This window comes from Podarcis raffonei, chromosome 3 (assembly GCF_027172205.1).
Source record: "Podarcis raffonei isolate rPodRaf1 chromosome 3, rPodRaf1.pri, whole genome shotgun sequence".
NCBI lineage: Eukaryota > Metazoa > Chordata > Lepidosauria > Squamata > Lacertidae > Podarcis > Podarcis raffonei.
Window position 1 is genome coordinate 111,052,172 of NC_070604.1, and position 23,186 is coordinate 111,075,357.

The following is a 23,186-nucleotide window of genomic DNA, read 5'->3' on the forward strand; positions in this document are numbered from 1 at the left end:
GGGATAAAGAGTCCTTGCCACTGCCGTAATTAAAGACTTGTGATGAGCCTCTGAGGCTGCACCACACACTTACCTGGGAGTAAATCCCACTGATATGAATAAATGTAGATGGAATAGGCCTGTAAATCTTAATAGCTGGCTAGATCAAAAAACACCCATTCTTCCTTCACTTGAATGTGTTAATTGCACTTCTTTTGAAATAGTTTATGAGATTTACATGCATCTAGCATCAACATCAGAGTTTAATTTTAATGGAGGTGCAATTGTTTCATCTTTCTAATATGGAGTTGTGACATACTTCCATCCCTTTCTTTTGGTTCTTAATGTTCTTCTGCTTCTGTATCAATGTTTCTTAAAAACTTATTTGTTAGCTTGTTTTCATAACATGGAGAATGTTTCAGACAATTTCAACATTTGTAATTTCTGCTATTAACTGGATTCACATGCAGCCCTCTACATGTCTTCTCAAAAACAATCTCCAATTGTTTTAATGGGACTTGCTCCCAGGTCATTGCCATAGGATTGCAAGCTCAATCTATCAATCAGTTACCATTGTGAATTAGGTCAGTGTACTGAAACAGGGACATCTAAACTCATCTAAGCCCTCCTTTAAGACCACATACTGCATTAAAACCAAGTATTTGCAAATAACACCAATACAAAGGCATTTCCTCAAGAGCCAATGATCTTATAGCATATATATTATTTGATCTATTACAGTTTCAACAGCATTTGTGAATATATGTAATAAAAAAGGCTTGAATGTTCAGCGCTAATAACAGAGAAGATGAAAGATAAAAAGCTGACAAATTAATAGGATGTGAAATGACTGAAAATCTAAGAACTGGACAGCAAAGGAAGGAAGTTTACATAATAAAAAGCACACCCACAAATTATGTCTCTTTTCTACAGCCAGTGAAACTTGATTAAAAGTGATAAAGGCAAATTACTCAGTCATTATAGACATATAGCCACTCAACAAGCACCTTCATCTGGTCTTTGTCAGTTTGGAATCATTTCTACGTTCCATAGGAAAATTGTTTCCTTTAATTTTTATATGTGTACAGAAACATGTATTCTATCTCCTCATATGCTATCATTTATAACAGCTTTGACTGTCACTCCATGTCCAGCAAATGCAACAAAAATATTTCCTATCCATTTCAGAAAAACATCTGCAAAAAATTAGAAATGCAAATATTATTTATTTTAAAAAATAAATAAGGACCAGATGAAACCGCACTTAATTAATCCATGTTACCAAAAGGGATGGGTGCTGACAATGAGGATTCAGTTATTAACATGTTTGCAGGTTTGTTTTGGTTTGTTTTTTAAGAAAAAGAAAAAGGGGGAAGAATACAAGCAAGTCCCTTTTGCTTTCACCGTCTTCTGAGTTTTAGTTCTGAATAGTGACCTCTGGAAATATTCCAGTCAAAATAATTCTACAGCTGCATATAGCCTTTATATGACAGACATATGAACTGGCTAAGTCCATTATTGCAAAATGACATTTATTCTGGTATGAAATTATAAATCCACTGCAATTCATACTCCTTGTCCATTAAGGAGCTGCACAAATAAATCATTGATATGGCTTCAAGCAATCTGATGATATTAATAAACCTACCTCCAAAGAGGAAGAACAAACACAATTTCTCCATTATCCTCATACAATGAATAAATCCCATCACCTCTCCTCCCACGCTTTCATACAATAATCAAACTAGGAGCAGCCAAATCCACAAATCTGTTAAGGCCAAATACTTGCTTTTGGAGTTATTTAATCTCATTGGGACTAAACAGGTTTAAAATCAAGTACTTCAGCTGACTGGAGTTGTGGATGAATTTGAAAGCCCATTTCCTAATGGGAGAAACCCCATCAAGGATAATTTCAAGTTACCCATTCCCCATCTTTCCTTTTCTAAACCTAATTCTCCACATTCCCTTCCATGCGATCAAGTTCTGCTCACCACATTGCTCACTGCCCACAACCTTCCTGTTCCCAAAATGGCGACTTTCCCACCACCACCACCTCATCTTCAACTTTGTCTTAAAAGTTGCAAAACATATGGCGACAATAATTGTTCAAAGGGATGGAGGAAGAAGGGCTGGAATATTTAACCGAAGGTCCAAGGTATGAGATGGATGAGGGGAAAGCACAGCTGCGAGATTCACTCATACAGAGGAAAAGCCATGCAGTCTCCATCTCCTGACCTTCCCTGTCATTGAGGGAGAGGCTGGCAGGGCAAAGGTGAAAACATGTTCTTACCTTCGCTGCAGTCCTTCCCGCGGAAGCCAGTTTGGGAGCAATCACACACAGCCTGGTCATTGAGCACAGAGCAGACGCCTCCATTGAGGCAAACATCATCCCTGGCGCACAGGTGGCTCTGTTCGTCATCCAGCCGCACTTCTTGACTCTCCACAGGCGAGGACTGTGTGTAGTTGACCCTTACATCTGTTATCCATCCCTTGAAGGGCTCCCGGTCCTTCACCGAGGAGAGTGTTACTTTTAGAGTAGCTGAACGCAGCTCAGGAGGCAACCCTCCGAGAAAGAGGCCGCTGAAGACAGTCATGTCCCGTCGCTTGGATTTCACTTCCACCCACTTAGCCTCAGTCTGGTCGATTAGTAGCGTCGTGTTCTTAAAATTGCGGCGGACAACCACTGTGTGCCACAGGTTGTCGTTAACAGCCATGTCGGAGAGCAAGATGGCGGGTTCGGCACAGAAGATGGAGAAGCTGAGCTGGAGCCTCCCGCCCTGCGTCAGGATTAACTCCAAGAAGTCACAGAAGCCCTCGTCGTCAAAGTAAAGGACCAGGCCACTGGAACTGCGGGTCTTCATGTTGAAGCTCATTTCACTCTCGCAGCAGGCATTCCATTTAGGGAAACGAGTCCACTGGCCCTCTGCTCCTGGGAATTCCAGGCTGCTGCCAAGCTCGGCCCAGCATCCCAGGAGAAGGGCCATCCATAGTAGGAGGCAACCTCCACGCCTGAGGAGCACAGGCCCCATTCTTCGTGGGGTGGGGTGGGGGAGAGGGGGGAGAGGAGGGGGGAGTGGTGGTGGGGGGGTTGAAGCAGACAGGGTAAAATCTTTCCAGGAACCCCTCACACTAGATAAGTTAACTCTTGCTTTCCTAATGTTCTGGGGAGGAATAGTGGAGTTGCCTCTCCCAGTAGGAGAGGCTCAGGGGAGGCGCACCCAATATGTAAATCCCTCCTCCCTTCAAAAAAAAGAAGAAAAAGCAAAAAAGCAAAATGAATGAAAGAGAATATTTTCAAGCACAAGCAAATGTGCAACTTTGACGGGGCTGTAAAAAAAATGACTTTAGAAATAAAAGGCACTGGTAGATGCTATTCGGTCATCTGCTTGGCTTTCGAAGGAGATGTCTAAGGATGGATGAGTCAGCAGAATTTTTTACCATCAAACACCCATGTCACCAAGTTGGAAAGGAGATGGGGTGATGTTCAGACAGGAGAAGGCCAACAAGCCACCCAGGAAACCTTCTCCAAAGATCCACAGGCCCACTGAGACTCGATCAATATCCCAGCACACATGGAGGAATCAGTATCCAAGCGCGTGTAGAAGTCATGTTACCCAATAGCTGTATTTCCCCAGGATTCTCCCTCACCTTTCGCTGCAAGCAATTGCCGGATTACAATCCAGTCTTCTCAAGGCTGATCCTCTCATCAGATCATGGTCTGCTCGCCATGCAAGAGATCAGGAGGAGATTCCCAATGGAGCTGAAATCCAGACACTGTCATGAAGCTCAGAAGCTACTTGAAATGCAAAGCTTACAGCTCCTGTATTGTTTTGGGGTTTTGTTTTCCTTGAGCAAGGCCCAAACTATGAAGATCCTGGTGTTTGATCGTTGGGGGGGTTTTGGGCTGTGCTCTTTTCAAAATAAAAAAACCATCTGTGAAGATATAAAACAAAAGACAAGTACATTTCAAAACCACGAATGAAAAGTAAAATGAGCCTGTAAAAAGGATGAGGGTAACCACAGATTTAAATGTAACCAGAGGCAAGTGCAGGCTCCCTTGCGACAATCAAGCTAAAGCGTCATGCTTTATGCCCTATGCTGGGGGGGGGGGAGTTTCTTGTGATGAATTCCATTCAAGTTAACTCCATTAGTCACTGTTTTAAATGCCCAAGTCTGTTTGCAGCAGTAATTTTTTGGACTGGAAAAATCATTGGAAAAGCCTTTTTCATGTACAGAGCTTGTTATGGCAGAAAGGGGCATTTAAATGTGTTACTTATGTTTACTGCCATTTGGGCATCTTCAAAGATAATTCATTACAGAAATAAACCTACGCCTACTATCCTCCATTCAGTGATGTTATTGCATGCTGTGAACCTGCTTATTTCCCCCCAGTGTTCTTAAATTCATGAAAATGGGACAAGATCACAACAGAGCCGAACAGACGGTGAATTACCATAGTTGTTGCATTCCTTGCTAGAAGTAGGATTGTGTTTGTTATGTCTATAATATTTCTTGGAATCTTTTAACTGTTGAAATTTTACATTATTGCAAAGGGGGAGAAGCTGTATGATACAGCTAGATTGCTGTATCATACAGAACACAGTTCAGCCATCCTCTGCTATTACTCTTTTAGGACCAGAGATAGCCAACAGTGGCATCTTCTAGACCCCAGCTCTCAATATCCCTGGCTATTTGTCATGATGGCTGAGGCTGATGGGAATTGTGGTCCAGGAACACCTGAAGGGGAACACATTGGCTACCTCTACTTTAGGATAAAGGCCAAAGCCCTGTTCACATAAGCCTCTTTATATACCTTCTCATCTTGGAATTAATTTGTGTGTGCGTGCGAGTGTTTTTGGGTGGTGTGGCTAAAGCAGTTTGCATGTTTTAAGAAATACATCTCCCCCACCACTGTCTTGAACGCTCCCAGTTGTATATTTAACTTAATGGATAATACATATTTACTGATAGCTTTTCTATCATAAATCTGTGTCCCACTTTAGCAGCACAAGCTGTCATCCAGCAGAACTCAGGCACATGCAATAGCAACACACACCCTTCAAAAAAAGCCTCAAAGTAGAAGTAACACCAGAGCACAACCTTCCCTAGACTATCAAATGTCATTTTCTTTCTTGATGTGCCTTGAGCAAATTTCACCCACTGCCATCCCTAATTTGCATTCTATTGCACAGTAACCAGGAGCATTCCAATGTTGTGCCAATCAGGTGGGAAGCTGAGGAGAAAGGGAATAGCCTGATGTTGTGCAGTGATTGGTAGGAAGCAGTATCTTGCAATTGTTGGTACAGTTTTGTATTTCAGAAAGTGATGGAATGAACAGTGCAGTACTTTAGTAAATATAAATAATTTCAATCAGTTGCCAAGGTGCTTGATGCATTTTAATGCCTTGTAAATTCAAGATGGAGGGAGTCAACATTCTGTAAAAATTGAATTCAATTTTTGCTTTGCACATTTTAATACTTTGAAATTTCAAAGGAACAGAAGAGGAAACGGATAGCAGTAGCACTATGTAAGTCTTGGCACATTTATAATTTATATTATTATTATTAATTAATTAATTAATTAATTAATTTTATATACTGCCCTTCATCCAAAGAACATGTTTTAAGAACATAATAATGTGGTTTTCGCAAGGTCAGACCATTGTAAAGTGAGTATTGTACCACTGACTGGAACTCACTTTCCAGTGTTTCAGATTACTTTTTCCTCATCCTAATGGGAGACTGAATGAATCTGGAACTTTCTCCATGCAAATAATGTTCTTTATCACTGAGCTATGGATCAGTTTATATCTCCCTGTATGAGTAAATGGGACTACTTGGTAACAGCTACACAAATCAAGAATAGGGCTTCATTTTATAATTGCTGAGAGTGAGCTCTATATGAGGAGAGGGAAAGAAGTCTCTTTGTTGGGACTGAAATGCCCCTCTCAATAAGGTATTCCTTTATGAAGGGATGTGGGCAGTGCATCAGGATGTAAAGCTGTGTGGTAGAAATGCAACTGTTCAATTAAATTAGAATGCATTTAGGGTGCTGTTCCCATATGCATTCAGGAATCCACTAAATATGGCCATACCTTCCAACATTTCACAGATGAAAACAGGAGCATGCTTCTAACATCCCAGTTCTAACTCAGTGACCCTAGTCATTGCTCCACCATTGCCCATCTGTCAAAGGCTCCTTGCTATCAGCTACAGTCTGCTTTAGCCCATCCTCCACTGAACGAGACCCAAAATGTGGCATCTGACAATGCAACCATGGGCAAAATGACAGGTTGCACACTGCATGCTTACTATCAGTACTCATTGATAATTATAATTAATAATTATATGCACGTGAACTAGAGAAGAGGTGTATCGTTGCACAGTCCACTTTTGATACTGGGTCTGAAGTGTGCGTTGAGGTAGGTGGAACTCTGAAGAATGCAAACCTGAGTACCTCGTGCTAGCAAAATGCTAGGATGCAGGGCCGACCCTACCATTGGGGGTAGGGGATACTGCAATTTATGGGAGGTGCTTGACCCCACCACTATTCCTTTAGAAAAAAATAAAGCTCCCCTTTTCCCTTCTATTATCCACCACCACCACTCCTTTAGAACCCCCTTTTGTGGGGCTGACAGGGCTGTTTGTACCACACCACCTCCCTCGACCTCACCTGCAACCCACAGCCCTCAGGTGTGGTGAGGGATGCTTCCCAGTCACCAGCTTCTTAGGTGGTGCCAGTCCAGCCAGCTTCTTTAAGCAGAAAGATGGGGACCACCGTGCCATATGCCTCAGGCGGCAAATTGTATTGGATCTACTCTGTGAGCAAGGCATCCTCCAAGGCAAAAACAAAAATGGGCAGAATAGGGGGCAAGCATTGATCAAGGTTTATGACGGATAATATGGACTGTGCCTCATAAATAAGGAAAGGGGAAGCGCTTTAACGGTTGTGGGTTGTTGTGTTGGGGCTGCAGGTGGTTTGGTCAGCGCTGCTCAACTTGAGGTAAATTTCTTTGGCCCGAGACTGAGGGTCTTTTTCCACGCAGGCGCAGACGGCCTTGTGCGCGTTTGTTTGGACCCTTTGGGCAATAGCCGAGCACGGCCAGAACAGCAGCAGCAAAAGCCTCTCTTCACCTCCTGAGGCAAGAGCCAACCCCGCCGAGACTTCGACGGAAGACGCAGCCAGCAGGCCCTTCCCCACCTGGAGAGAGGCTCTGAGGCGGCAAGCGCCGCCAGCTGCCCCGGCCAGCCAGGTGTCTCTCCCCGCTGTCCTGAGGGCTGGCTGGGAAGGAGGCGCCACAATTTATGGCACCGCATTGAGCGTCCGCTGGCTCCTTCGTTCTCCCTCAGCCTCCTTCTGGCGCTCCCACACGCAGCAGCGGCGGAGGCAGCAAGCAGCTCCGCCCCGCCTCGCTCCGCCTTCCTCCTGCCCGGCAGCGCGCGCGCCAGGCTCGGAGGCCGCCGGTGCCTTGGCAATCTCGGCGCCTTGGCTGAAGGCAGGTGCGGGAAAGGGAAAGGAGCCCGGCTCCCCTTGGCTCTCCACAGCCCAGGCGCCGGCGGCGCACCCGCCTTCCCCCGGGGGAAAGAGAAGGAAGGAGGGGAAAGGAAGCGTGCGCTTCGCGTGGTGTGTGTGTGTTTTGGAGAGCGGTGGCGCGCGCCTGTCTTTGGCCGAAAGTATCCGGGGGAAAGGGGTGGGGATCTATAGAGCCTGCGGCCGGGGGGAAAAGGATGCGTGATGCGAGAGGGTGGACGGGGTTCCTCGTCCAGCAGGTCTGGAGGAACGAAGGAGAATCGCCAGAACAGAAAGCATCTGGCTCCGCGCGCTGCTGGTGCCTCTGATTGGCCGGAGCTCTCCAAGGTCCCGCGCATCGCTTTCTCAGCTCTGCTTCACGAGACGCTTTTTCACTGCAAGGCTCCGACCCGCAAGCGGAGACCTTCCGCGCGCAAAACACACACACACACATGTGCGCTCTGGCTCGCTCCCCAAGAGTGTGGGTGTGCGCTGGATGCGACACACGCCGAGCATGGAGCCTGGGTGTTGTTGTTGTGTTTTATGCATGCAAAGCATGTGCTCTGTCCCTGAGCTGTGGCCCTCCTCGCAAAATAAAAGGGGCTCTCGTCTTTTGCATGTTAGGTAGGGCCCATCCTCTCACCAGCAGGAGTTCTCAATGGGCCCAGCTAACCAGAGATCCTTGGAATCGGAGACGCCAAGAATGAAAACCCGCATGCAAACCGTGCGCTCTGCCTGTAAACCCTTCCTGGAAATGTGGGTGTGCTCAGTGAAAAATGCTAAAGGAAAGGGGGGCCAGGAAATGAATATGTATCTGTGTTGGGATGCGGGGGGGGGATAGTTCATTAATTACAGGAAATAGCTTCTTGAATGAGAGCTAATGAATTTGAAGGAGGATAACCTGTGTACGAGCTGGAGGGATTTTTTTACTTGACCCAATGTTTCACGGTTGCGATGGGAGGTGGGGGGAAAACAGAATTGCAGAGCAAAGCTGCAGGAAGGGGTTCATTTGTACAGATGCAGGTGTGTGCCAGGGGGAGAGAGAGAAAGAATCGCATGGAAGGGCTGTGGGGGTTTTGTGTGGCAGAGTAAGCAAAGGGGAGAGAATGCATCGATTTCGGGTGTTACAAAGAACTGCAGAAGGAACTGATTGTCTGCCTCACTCCCATTAGTGAAAAGAGGTTCTGTATGGGAGAGAGAGAGAGAGGCTTCCATCTGCAGCAGTGAGCATCATAAGAGGTGTTTGGATAAGGAGTTGACTGTGCAAAAAAATAAAAAATAAAAGAGAGGAGGCAACCGAGGGTGTGATCATATCTACGACATGAGGTGTCATGATGGCGAGGCATGAGTGAGCAGGAACTGGCTTTGGGAGGGGAGGAGAATGAGCACCCCCAAGGAGTAAGTGGAAAGTGTGTTGTGTTGTTGGGTGGGTAAACTGCAGAGGTGATAAAGTGCATGTGAGAGAGGAATGGTGTACACACGACAACGGTGTGTCGTCATTAAATGTGCAACTTATTGCAGCCGCCGTTGTGATGGGTGAACACAAGGGGTTACTGCAAGTGTAGGAGACAGAAGGGGATTTTTAATTTTGGGGGGGGAAGGTTCTCCCTGTGCCTTACTAGACTGAAATGCATTTGGTGCAAGTAATGAGGAAAGTGTGTGTATGTGTGCTTGTGGATTTGCATTTCTGTGTCTACAGGTTTGGAGATGAAAGGTGAAGAAACCTGGAGAGAGCAACTATGTGTGTAAAGTAGGGGGGGCTGTTGCTGAGGCCACTGTGAGAAGTTGATCCTATGTGCGCCCAATGGCATATACGGTATGCATACAGAGGGAATGGAAATCTCCCAGAGATATTATGTTTTCCAAAAGTTCCTGGAGCCACAGCCATCCAGTCTGTGGCTTGGAGGAGAGTTTTTGTTTCTCTCTTGTCCACATTTCATATAATCTTTAGAGAACGGCTATTGGCAGGGGTGGTGAAGGTGCAAATCCAAAAAAAAGGAGAGATGGATGAGCTGTAGCTATGGATAGGTAATTGTCTGTATGATTTAAGAGTTAAAATGCTCTCAGAAAGGAGTCTCCTCTGGTCTGTGGTTGTGAGGTTATGTGGTTAATATTAGTATTTTTTTTCGGGGGGGGGGAATCATGTCTGTCCATCTCAAGGGGAAAGGCTATTGCTGGATTGACCACACATATGGGAAGGGTAGGAGCTGTGCCAGTGGGGAGGAAAAAGTGACCAGCTGTGTTGCTGGAAGACTGGACAAGGCTATATGTGCTTGTCTGAACACACAAAATACACCTAAGAGCCAGGAGTGAATAGCAGAGTGGTCCCTACAAGTGTCAGCAGGAGAGAGACATTGAGCTAAGGAGATCCCTCTTCAACATCCTTCTTAGATGAAATTGATGGCCAGCCCCTTTCCTTCTTCTCTCCCTCTCTCCCCCTCCCACCCCACGCTCTCTGTGCTGCCCCCCTCCTCATGCATATATATATATATATATATATATATATATATATATAATGCCAAAACAGCAGCAAATAAAAAATAAATAAATAGCCACTTGCTTATTTATTATGGCTGATACAATGATAAACAGCACCAACTGTCTAGTCATTTGCAAAACAAGTGAAGCAGATATATATAATGGAAAATGGACTGCTGATTTAACAGGCATGCTTTTAAAGTGGGCTCTCAGACCTTTTAAATATATAAAGAAAGAGAGAGAGAGATTAAAACCTTTTTGTCCTTTCCCCCCTCCATTTAATAAGGTGGGGATACAGTGTTGCACCGCTCATCAATAAATGCAACGCCCTCCTCTAAGGAAAAAAAAAATACCTGATCGGGGTTTTTAAAAATTAAAATCACGTTTTGGTCACAGGTGCCCCAACTGAGCTATTAAAACAAGGGCGGAGGAGCGGGGGGTGAAGAAGGGAAGGAGACTTAAAGCAAGGGAGACTGATAGGACAATAAATCCTTAATAAATAGCAGGTCATTTTGGCACATACAGTCTTGGCAGCGTCCTGCTGTTATAAGTGTCCATAGGATTTTCTCCGGGTGCGGGAAAGACCTGGAGAGCACACGAATGGTAGACTCAAATAAATAAAAAAACGGGGAGCTCGGGGTGGAGGTGTTGGGGGGACACAAAAACAACCTTTGCTGCAGCCAAAGACAGAAGCGCTTTAGTTCAAAAGCAAAATCCTTAACACCACCATTATTTGTATTTATTTATGGTTACTTAGCGCCCCCTCCCCCATTTTCGTATATCCCTACCTACTTATTTCCTAGCATCGAATCCTTTCTTTGGCTACTAAGGGGGAAAACACGGAATTATTTTCTTTTTTTCCTCTACCAAGGAAGGCTACAGATACATATATAAATATATACATACGGATAAAATCCAAAATAAGGCACCAACAAGGCTAAGAGCAGTTTCTTCTAACCCATTAGGTAGGCAAAGGGGAGGCGATAGGGAGAACACCCCCCCCCCCAGCTCTCGCGAACGGATCTCCATCAAAAACGTCCCAAAATGCCAACCTTTCGTCAAACCACCTTGCCAGCTTCCCACCCGCTCCCCGAAACGCTCCTTATTCCCACTGCCCCATCTCCTTCCAACGAAGGTGTGCTGGGAGAAAGGAAGGTGGCTGTCGGGAGGGGAAGAGGGGGGTTAAGGAAAGAGACATGCAAGAAGAGGATCGATTCCCACCCTCCCCTCTCCCCCCCCCCATCCGCGAGTCTCCAAAACGCCAGCGAGACCTGCCTCCCCTCCCTCCCTTTCTCTCTCCCCCCACCCCACCCCCGATCGCGAATAAATCACCACCGGCAGCCTTTCAACTTCCTAACCAGCCACCATCGCGCCGAGATCGTCTACCTCTTGCTTCTCCCCCCCAAAATTGAGGAAAACGCCGCACGCCAAGCCGGGGCGCCTTCTTGCGCCTTCTCCTGCCTCCTCGACGGACCAGAGCGTCCCTAACCCGGGTCCTTAACGCCCGCAGCCTCCCCGATCTCCTCCGCTGCCGCCGCCGCCGCCGCCGCCACCTGTCCCCTCCCCAAGCCAGCTATTTACCTGCACGGCTGTTCCTTTCAGCTCGCAAGGACGGCTCTCGAGGCATGTGTTGGCCAAAGAGAATTTCCCTTAGGTTCCTTTTCTCTCTCTCTCTCTCCCTTTCCTTCTCTTCTTCCTTCCTCCCTTCCCTCCTCTCCCTCCCCTGAATAAGGCAGGATCGGCGGGGGTGGGGGAGAGAGAGAGAGAGAGAAAGAGACGAAGCAAGGGGTAGAAAGGGAGGGGGGTCTTTAAAAAAAAAAAAAGTGCCGTCCGTTGCCTTTTCAGCAGCGTCAGGCTCCGGCTTCTCTCTATCTCGCAGAACCGGGGAGGAGAGGCAAGCGAAAAGGAGGGCTGGCGGGGGCCCACGTGACCGCCTGGTTGCTGTCTGTCTGCAAGAGGAGGGAGGAGCCGTCCTCTCTGCAGCATCGTGGACAGTAGCCGCTCCCTCCTTCCTTCCCTCCCTCCCTCTTTCCACAGCAGCCTCCATCTCTCCATCACAGCCAGGCTGGAGCAAAAGGGGAGAGACAGGTCCGCGCTTCATGTTCCGGGGGGGGGTGGACTTGGGAGCGGGGGACGCAGGGTAGAACGAAATGCATTTTATAGATTGGATCCAAAACAGCCCCTTTGTTCCTTTTTTTCCTTTCTCTTTTTTGCACCAAATTCTGATCTTCTCTTCAAAGCCGGTGACGTGATCGTGCTTTCTAACACGCCCCCTCCCCGAGCCTTTTCCACAGCAGGGATCCTGTCAGATGTGTCCTGCTGTTGCAGGTTTCCCCCCACCCCACCCCCAGAAAATGGAAACCTCGTGGAGCTTTGCCTAGCTGTCGGTGGGTAGCAGAGGATGGGAACTGAGGAGGCAACCCCCCCCCCAATATTCCCCGCCTTCAGACCGGCTCTGGGTTTCCACGAGAGGCACGCAGGCACGCACCCTCCCGTTACACACACAGACACACACAGCCCTGATGTATTTATGTATGGATCAAGGCAAACATGCAACTTTATTTACAGAAAGAAAAGATGAAGACGCAAAGTGGACCTTCTTTACGCAGGGATGTTGAATGTTCCAGCACGTGCTCAGACAGCATTTGTATTTGTGTGTGTGTGTGTGTGTGTGTGTGTGAGAGAGAGAGAGAGAGAGAGAGAGAGAGAGAGAGAGAGAGAGAGAAGTTTCCCAGCAACTCAATGGATTAATGTTATAGATTCCAGGAGAATCAGTAGAAAGCCAAGTGAGAGATGAGAATAAGAAGAGCTCTCCTGTAAAGTCTACCTAAAGGTAAAGGGACCCCTGACCATTAGGTCTCCAGTCGTGACCGACTCTGGGGTTGCGGCGCTCATCTCACTTTATTGGCCGAGGGAGCCGGTGTACAGCTTCCGGGTCATGTGGACAGCATGACTAAGCCGCTTCTGGCGAACCAGAGCAGCGCACGAAACGTTTACCTTCCAGCCAGACCTATTTGTCTACTTGCACTTTGATGTGCTTTCGAACTGCTAGGTTGGCAGGAGCTGGGACCAAAGAACGGGAGCTCACCCCGTCGCAGGGTTTCGAACCGCTGACCTTCTGATTGGCAAGTCCTAGGCTCTGTGGTTTAACCCACAGCACCACCAGTCAGACAGGTACCTTTGGGGACCTCTGACAAGAAAGACATGAAGGCACCAGTCATCTTCTGTCGCCTGCCTCCAAAATCTGGTTCTTCGAGAAGTATACTGCCTCTGAATGTGATGGTTCTATTGAACTAGCATGGCTAACAGCCTATCAGCTATGAATATGCCTCATTTTAAAACCCAGCTAATGGCTGCGGTGCTTGTCAGCTTTTGATGTGCAAAGGATTCTGCCTTAGGACTAGCCCTTTGGCTGCATCTTCTGGTCTCTCCTCTACCATTGTGAGTCTTCAAAATGTTTTGTCCCCCATAAAGCCCAAACAACTTTCTTCCAGCAAAGTAACTCCAAAGCAGAAATAAATCAACCTTTCCACTTCCAGTGGGGTCTGTATGCCTGTATGTTAAGTCAGGCTGGCCACTCTGACAGCTGGATCTTCCTTGTTTTAGGTTGTCAGGCTGGGATGGGATATTCTAGCACCGGATTTGAAAACTTAACTCTATGCTACCACATATATACACTGGCAGAACAGTGAACTGCAAGCTCTGATGCATAAAACTCTTTACTCACCCCAGTTCCAACCGGATGCCTGCAAGATTCAGCAACTCAAATAAGCACAAAGTTTGAAAAGACTGACTTGCAAAAAATTGGACTCCAATTTTTGTGGCGATTCCTTTGCCAGGTCTCAAAGGAAGACAGTCGAGTCCAAACACTTTGAAAATTCGGTTTCATACGTGAAATCCAAATTCATAGAGTGAAATCAGGGATTTGCCTCAATAACTATTTTTCCATGTTTGCACACATACCAATCTTCATTTTAGTGGTAATGCAGTTTAGCGGTTCTTGAAACACCATATTGGTACAGTGCCTGGACAATCACATAGCACCACAATGGTCCCACTCGCTGTCCTCCTTAATTCTCACCTAGCTCTGTTTCCCTCCTCAAGCTCTGCTTGTGTCTAAATTCTGCTCCTTGATCTGGGCTGGAGTCTTCAACTACAAAGACATGCAGTGTCCTGAGCTAGCGCACCTTGCCTAGACAGATCATACCACTCCTTGCCTCTGCTGTGCTTTTAAACTAGCACTTCACCTTTGATCTGAAAATCAGATATGAGAGCTTGGACTGTTTTTGTCAACATGGCTCAGTGGAGGAACACATGCATTGGAGGATAAGGCTCTCAGTGGCTACACTACTAACCCTGATGAATGTAAAGTAAAGTAAAGGTACCCCTGCCCAACCCTGATGAATGTGTTCTACCTCATTTATCAGAGGCAGTATTCTTCTGAATACTGGTGGCTTGGAGGTTCTGGAGAGAAGAGTGTTGTTGTGCTCAGATCCTTCTTGATATATATATATATAATTTTTTATTAGTTTTTCAACATATCATTTTCAACAATAATTAAACATACTTTTACATCTTATACAATTTTTTGACTTCCATCAATCACATCTGAAAATTTTCCAATCTATTCACTTAATTTACATTTCTTATTTTCACTATTACTTTTAAATCTCATAACTAATATCTCTTTTCTTTCTCTTCTTTGCAATATTTCATATATTTCTCCTTACAAAACTTCTTGTAGTCCTACTAGCGTAATTTGCTGATTACAGTTGCTCTTCAAATAATTTGTATATTTCTTCCAATCTTCTGTAAATCCCTGGTCCTGCAGGTTTCGAATCCTTCCTGTCATTTTATCCAATTCTGCGTAGTCCATTAATTTTATCTGCCATTCTTCTTTCGTCGGTATTTCTTCTTGCTTCCATTTCTGAGCCAACAATACTCTTGCCGCTGTTGTTACATATAGTGCTCAGATCCTTCTTGCATGCTTCCCCATGGCATATGATTGGCCACTGGACTAGCTGGGCCACTGGCCTGATCCAGCAGGCTCTTCTTATGTTCTTGTACAGAAGGCCACAGGTTCAATCCCTGGTATATGCAGGTACGACTGGGAATGCTCCGGTCAGAGTAGGCTACACTGAGCAAGATCGACCTGTGGTCTGACTTGGTATAAGAAAGGTCATTGTGTTTCTGTTTTCTTACCATCTTCTTGTGCAAACAGTCCTAGAAGGATTTGCCCACAATTTCGACACACTTTGCTTCCAGCAGGCCAACTTCTGAGCATAGGCATAAAATGGGAATGAGGATACTCCAGTAACATTTTGAAATAAAACATTAATCAAGGACAGCATTACCCTGTTCCATTAATTTATTTGTGTTTAGATGGAGGAGAGGAGGAAGAGGAAACAGCTGGGGCTCACAAAGACTCTGCCTGAGATTCCTGAAAGCTTACATCAATCTGGATTTATTGTACTGCTCTAGAGGAACCTTTATTATGACTCAGCAAAGTGAGGGGCACCAAACTTTTTTGAATCAGTGGGCACACCTGTGATTGTTGAGGAAGTGCCGTGGGCACCAGCCACAAAATGGCTGCCTTGGGGGCATGGCACAACACAAAGTGGCTGCCACCGGGGATGGATTTAGGTCTGATGAGGCCCTAAGCTACTGAAGGTGATAGGGCCCTTTATATGTCCAGCTGCCATTTGTCAACAACAAATTGTGGCTGTTTTTTGTGTTGAATATATGCTATATGGTAATTTATGGACCTAATAGGTATCTAAAGCCATTTGCACATAACTAATATGGATTTTTATCAAAGTAATTGTTGAACTGAAATACAGTTAAGAAGAAGTGTATTAATAGTGAAATAATTATTCAGCTCTAACTGTATGTAGGTTTTATTTCATTTGTTTTTTATCTTATATTTTGGAAATGTCCGTCCAGTTTTTTTCCTTTAATTTTTTTGGGGGCCCCCAAGAGAGTGGGGCCCTCAGCTATAGCTTGTTTAGCTTATACGTAAATCTGGCACTGGTTGCGACATCTGAAAGAGCAGGAAAAGAGATGGAATCACAAAATGTGACGGAAAGGCACCTATACTTTTGCACTCACTTTCGGAGAGAAGCTCTTTTCACCTCTCCGCTCAGAACAGATGGGAGTGTGGGTGTCCAGTCCTGACAACAAATTAAATGTGGGCATGTTTAAGGGTGACATTTAGTGTAGGAAATGATGGACCACCACAAACAGGAACTAAGCAGGAATAGCAAGCAGCCTCTCATGCAATATGGATTTCTGAGGGGATATTTATTGAGACCTAAGGCAGGCCTCAAAAGAGGTACTGGTGGGCACACCTGTTGTTGAACCCTGTTTCTCCCCTTCCTCCTCCTTTGCTTTCAGTTGTGTTTTGCATACACAATCAGTCTTGCTAAGCTGGAATAAGTAGATGGATTTCCTCAATTTTTCACTGTAGGCCTATAGGGGTATTGCCCAATAGTAAATGATAAATCCATATCCTAAAGAGTCGGCTCCATAAAGGACTGATGGGAAAGTCAATGGAAGTTTTCTCAACGGCCTTGTGCAATGCTTCAGAAGATGCAACGGGAAAGTGACATGGTTATGATCACTGATGAACCAGCAACAGTTGACATTCAAAGATATACATGCACCCCCTTCACTCATTCATGGAGCCAACTAGGCAGTTGTTATGGGTGGAATTGTATCAGTAACGCCAACACAATGTGTCTTTTCCTAATGGTCAAGCACCTCAGTAATTTATCTTTGCAATGACAACAAATAAAGTGATACATTGCTCTTAGCTCTAATTCCTTCCCGGTCTCTAACTGTGACAATATCTTACCTGCAACATGTTGAAGGACACAATCCTTGCTTTGGGTGCAAGATGTCCTGGGTTTGTTACCCAGACAAGCTTGTGTGCTAGGCTGTGCTACTTTCCTAGAAAAAGAGGTGCTGGAACTCTCCATGAACGCCCTCCTTGTTCTCTTAGAATGGCAACGGCGCCCACCTGGGAGGTGCCGGAACTGAGTTTTGGTGAGTTCTGGTTGAAAAAAAAGCCCTGGTGCTGGGGTTATAGGTGGGTCTTTATCCGGTGGAAGATTATATGAAAGGTCTGTGCCTGAAAGCATGGAGAGCTGCTGCTAGCCAGAATAGACTATGTAGGGCTAAGTAAAGGTAAAGGTACCCCTGACCGTTAGGTCCAGTCGTGGACGACTCTGGGGTTGCGCGCTCAACTTGCTCTATATGCCGAGGGAGCCGGCGTTTGTCCGCAGACAGCTTCCGGGTCATGTGGCCAGCATGACTAAGCTGCTTCTGGTGAACCAGAGTAGTGCACAGAAACGCTGTTTACCTTCCCGCCGGAGTGGTACCTATTTATCTACTTGCACTTTGACATGCTTTCAAACTGCTAGGTGGGCAGGAGCTGGGACCAAACAATGGGAGCTCACCCCATCCTGGGGAATCAAACTGCCAACCTTCTGATCAGCAAGTCCTAGGCTCTGTGGTTTAGACCACAGCGCCACCTGCATCCCTCTATGTAGGGCTAGATGGACCAAAAACTGTGGCCTTCCTATGTTTCTTAACCATTGGTCCCTGAAAATGGGAGAAGGGACAAGGATTCAGACTACCGAGTGGAAACTTAGCATCAGCCAACTCCGGGGGCCACTAGGGGCACATCAGAAGATGGCTGACAATAATATCTCTCCGACCCACACGAGGTAATTTGGAGGCTGTGATGGGAGTAAATAGCCTCCCTACCCCCCCAGGATTGTGGGGAAGGACTGCCCTTGCCTGCTGTGCCCTATACCACCCCCGAATTTGTGGGGATGGGGGCACTAGGCACAATGCCCTCCTGTGGGATTTCGGCGCTCCTGGACGCCGTCTCTGATCCCCACCACTAGCTGCAAGAACTTCAAAAGAAACAATTTGGATGAAGCAAATGCACATATTTCAAGGAAGGAGGGGGAGTAAAGACTGCTAACAGAAGAGATCTCTGATAAAACAAGACGAGTTGGAGGAACAAGTATAAATCATGAGAAGATACGCCAAGACTCGGTATGGCAAAGGGACTGATGGGGGAGGGGGAAAAACTTTCCTTTCTTTCCTTTATGTGATTAAACAAGAATCCCCCCCCCTCACAAGTCAGAAATGTCGTTTTAAGGACTTAAGCTGTGGATTTAAGGCTGTGTGGAGATAAACTTTCGAACCAAAGCATGTTTTAAGAAGAGCGTGGAATGTATAAGGGCTTTGGAATGACGCAGTTAAAAGTGCCGTCGCCATATTGGGAAGTTCTGTCGGAGGACTTAAGTCTGGGAGGAGAAATAGAGAAATAGAGCTGTTTTTATATTGTGGGTGAAACTCCTCAGAGGGACTTAAGAGCGACAGTTCTGTAATTAATGATGGAAATAGCGATGTTATCTATGAAGGCGATGATATATGGAAACCATCTCGATTTGAGGATTGGAAGAACGGAAAAATTCACACAGGATTATTATTGGTGTTTATCGGCTTAAGGAGACTATCAGAAGAGATCATAAAGAAAAAGAGAAAATATATGAACAAGATGTGATGGGGAAACAGCAAGATAAGACTGGATAGAATTATGAACTTTGTTTGGACTGATTTGGACATTAACGCAGTAGCAAGAAGATGATCAGAATCCCCCTTCGGATCTTGAAATATGGGTCCCCTCAACAAAATTTAAAATTCGGCTTTGTAATTCGGAATTTATGTGATGTGATGTGATTTGATTTGATTGGGCAGTTAATAAAAATTATTTTTTTTAAAAAAGCATCAGCCAACTCCACCCAATGTTTCATTTTCTACTGTGGGTCATGTAGGGATACTGCCAGGGAGACAAAGTCCATCTGAGCCCCCAAGCTCCTGCCGGACGATCCATTGATCTCCCGTAGACACGCAGTATCAGCAATCAGCGACACGAAGCCTCAAGAATAGATTGTTCCATATTCTTAGGCTGGTGCACACTCTATCAGCAGAATTCACACAGCAAAAGATGCACCGCAGGAGAGCATATTTACAGTTTATTCAGCGTTGGTCAGAACAAAGAAACCATGACCGTCTGCTTCGGTCTGCTCAGGCAACAAGAAAGAGAAACGAAAGCAACTGACAACATAAACATCCTGTGAGACAGGAAATACGCAGGCTGTGACACAAACATCCTGCTCCCTTTTAAGGTGGAACGGAAATATCCTAACAGGTCATCCAACAGAAAGGAAAGAAGAGGAAACCACCAGCCTATTTAGCCACAATTCTGTACCCACACACATGAAAAACAAGATGCAGAGAGGCGCCTGTGGCCCTAGGAGTTATAAACCCCTTTTGTCCTCCCCCGCTGCTTCCTCTGAGTCTGCTGCCACAGTTCCAGCGTGTAAGGTAGGCTAGTCTCAAAACTAACTAAGGCTGCAGTAAGTGGCACTGAATACAGCAGGACTCATAAGCATGCATAAGACCGCAAAATGAGGCTGAAACTCATAGACTCCTGCTGTAACAGTGCATGTTTTAATGAGAAGCAAGTCCTGCTGCGTTCAATGGGGTTTACGCCTTAGTATGCATGCATAGGACTTCAGCCTGACACTTTTCAATGTATCAGTTATAAACAATTAAATGTGTAAACTTTCCTCGCAAATTAAAAACCCTTCTCCAGATCATGTCTTCTTCCTTAACAAGCCCGGTACTATATATATTTATATTGCAAAGTCTTGAAAACCACAATTTGTCTGCTGGGGAGTAACTGTTTCAGAATTCCATTTCACTAACAATTGTGCTTGGGCTGTAGTGCCATTTTTAAACAACCATTCATTGTGACAAGTAGCCTTGGGTTGCACAGTAATTGAAATTGTGGTGCTGGTTGTCAACGCTAAAAATGCAAGATTCAAGGAGTGGGTTTCTTTCCCTCCCCCCAACACCGTCTTCGCCTTTCCAAGAGCTCATACTGATTGTCAGGGGTTCAGCAAATTATTGCTGCGGGCAGATGAACACATGGATTTTCCTGATGTTTGCAGATTTTAGGACGCTGAAATTATGCAAATGGCTCACAGTTTGCCCAAAGAGCAAATTAGCACAGTGCACCTGTGGCAAGTGGTATGTATGCATTGCAACTGAAGTGTGAACATTCAGAACATTTTACCTCATTAACACTCCAGGAGTAGCTGCATCTTATTGCTTTATTGTTGCAATCTTTGTAACTGCTTCCTGCGGCCATTTTGCATCAGTTTGTGTAACACAGGCTCTTATGCCAAGCCTTTGGGAAGCCTCCACTGAGCTCCCTGGGCATCTGAGTACCTTTGGCACTAAGAATGCTTGACCAGGTAAGGATATTGTGTGCCCAGAATTTGTCCAGATTTTACAATAGCCCAGTGACTCAAATGCTATCCCTGGATCTGGTGGGAGTGGCTGCTCATGGCATATTAATTAATAGACAAATGATATAAAACAAAATGATACAAAATTGCAACATCCTATTCAGGGCCTGGGATCTAAAGACACATGTTTGTGGTATCCTCTTGAATCACCCCCCCACCCTGCTATTCAAAGGGGACTTTCTGGTGCAGCATCCAAAACAACATGTCTTGTGTGTTCAGAGATGTCTTAGGCACACATAAGGCACTCTTGGGGTTCAAGATGATTAAGAAGAAGACAAACCAGTGCACAGTAAATTAAAATTGGTGCTTCAAGATCTTCTACAGTGGTACCTTGGGTTAAGAACTTAATTCGTTCTGCAGGCCAGTTCTTAACCTGAAACTGTTCTTAACCTGAGGTGCCACTTTAGCTAATGGGGCTTCCTGCTGCCGCCATGCCGCCAACACTTGATTTCTGTTCTCATCCTGAAGCAAAGTTCTTAACCTGAGGTACTATTTCTGGGTTAGCAGAGTCTGTAACCTGAAGCATCGGTAACCTGAAGCGTCGGTAACCTGAGGTACCACTGTACTTGGCTTCTTCTTGAAAAGGAAACTAGCTCAGTAGTAGAAAATCCGCTTTGCATGCAGAAGGTCCCAGGTTTGATTTCCAACATTTCTAGGCTGTAGAGGGAAAGAACCCGTATAAAACTATGGAGAGGTGTCTCTACAGCGTACAATGGTACCTCGGGTTACAAACTTAATTCATTCCAGAGGTCTGTTCTTAACCTGAAACCATTCTTAACCTGAGGTACCACCTTAGCTAATGGGGCTTCCCGCTGCCGCCACATGCTGGCGCACGATTTCTGTTCTCATCCTGAGGTAAAGTTCTTAAACCTAGGTCCTACTTCCAGGTTAGCAGAGTCTGTAACCTGAAGTGTTTGTTACCCGAGGTGTTTGTAACCCGAGGTACCACTGTATTCAATTTTAGGCTTAGGCAAAGTTCAATGGGGAAGCAACCCCAAAATCTGAGAACCACCACTGAGATTGACACGTGATGTGCCCTTCATCTACTGACTTGGTGCACAGTTAGTAGCATCAGGAGAGTAAACTCAGATGATCTCAAGAGCTATTACAAGCCACATAAAAGTACAATGTGGAAGGAACAACAGATGCCCAGAACACTCTTGATTCAGCATTGCATAATTCCCCCAACCCTGTATTTGGTGCTAAGTTGCATTAATTTAAAAAATAGAGAAAAGGTAAAGGACCCCTGGACAGTTAAGTCCAAAGGCAATTATGGGGTTGCGGCGCTCATCTTGCTTTCAGGCTGAGGGAGCTGGTGTTTGTCCATAGACAGCTTTCTGGGTCATGTGGCCAGCATGACTAAACCGCTTCTGGTGCACCAGAACACCGTGACGGAAACCAGAGCGCATGGAAACACAGTGTGCCTTCCCGCCACAGCAGTACCTATTTATCTACTTGAACCGGCATGCTTTCAAACTGCTAGGTTGGCAGGAGCTGGGACAGAGCAACGGGAGCTCACTCCATTGTGGGGATTCGAACCACCAACCTTCTGATCGGCAAGCCCAAGTGGCTCTGTGGTTTAGACCACAGTACCACCTGACATATATCAGCCACCAAACGCCTAGGTAAATAGGAATGTTTTAAACTTTCTGCTTTAGACCCCAAACTCCTCCACCTCCACAGTGTGCAAAAAAAATAATATTTCAACACTCCACTTGATTTTATTAAATATTTCATTTTGTTATATACTACTGGTATATAAAGCTCTCAACAGCTTGGGGTCAGTTTTCTTGGAGAATCATCTTACCCTAAATGTGCCCACTTGACTGCTTTAATCTGTGCAACTGGCACTGTTTACATATACCACACAATACTCAACCCACACTTGAAAGAAATCATTATTTTAGTCTAGTGGCAAATCCATGAGTCCTGACACCTTCATTGTACTATTTCTGACATCTGCTTAAAATCGTTTTGCTTAGGCAAGGCTATCCAGACATGCAGATGCTGACATGTTGGATTCTCTTTTCAGTTTACCACTGACTTTGTTTTTTAAAAAAATGTTTTTAATTACTTGTTTTTAACTGTTTTCATTAGTAATTGTTTTAATGTTCCTTGCAAACTGCTTAGAGATTTTATTACAATCAAGTGGCCCATGCATTTCATAGATAAATAGATAAATAAAAATGTGTGATTTGTTTCATTTCTGCAATTAATCCAGAATGCGGCAGCTAGACTGGTGACTGTGAGTGGCCGTTGGGACCATATAACACCAATCCTGAGAGACCTGCATTGGCTCCCAGTATGTTTCCAAGCATAATTCAAAGTGTTGGTGCTGACCATTAAAGCCCTAAATGGCCTCGGCCCAGTATACCTGGAGGAGCGTCTCCACCCCCATCGTTCTGCCCGGACACTGAGATCCAGCTCCGAGGGCCTTCTGGCAGTTCCCTCATTGCGGGAAGTGAGGTTACAGGGAACCAGGCAGAGGGCCTTCTCGGTAGTGGTGCCCGCCCTGTGGAATGCCCTCCCTTCAGATGTGAAGGAAATAAACAACTACCTGACTTTTAGAAGAAATCTGAAGGCAGCCCTGTTTAGGGCAGTTTTTAATGTTTGATGTTTTATTGTGTTTTTAATATTCTGTTGGGAGCTGCCCAGAGTGGCTGGGGAAACCCTGCCAGATGGGTGGGGTATAAATAAGTTGTTGTTGTTGTTGTTGTTACAACTCCAACATGCAATCAACCAATTAATGAGAATAAGAAATAAACAACTACCTGACTTTTAGAAGACATTTGAAAGCAGCCGTGTTTTGGGAAGTTTTTAATGTTTAAT

At 45.4% G+C, this 23,186-nt stretch overlaps 1 protein-coding gene across 27 annotated transcripts in view; it reads right to left on the reverse strand.

The window, feature by feature from the left end:
- The window catches only part of NRXN1 (neurexin 1), a 976,383-nt gene extending 964,527 nt beyond the window's left edge, over window positions 1-11,856 (reverse strand). For 14 of the 27 annotated variants that reach the window (XM_053383596.1, XM_053383588.1, XM_053383593.1 and 11 more), the window contains exons 1-2: window positions 11,548-11,856; window positions 2,270-3,912 (exon numbers count right to left, since the gene is read on the reverse strand). In XM_053383596.1, the coding sequence (XP_053239571.1) occupies window positions 2,270-3,008 (739 nt within the window). In that variant the 5' untranslated portion in view covers window positions 3,009-3,912; window positions 11,548-11,856. The remainder of the gene's footprint in view (window positions 1-2,269; window positions 3,913-11,547) is intronic. The other 13 variants (XM_053383606.1, XM_053383605.1, XM_053383619.1 and 10 more) reach the window with 1 other exon arrangement.
- Window positions 11,857-23,186: the final 11,330 nt, after the last annotated feature.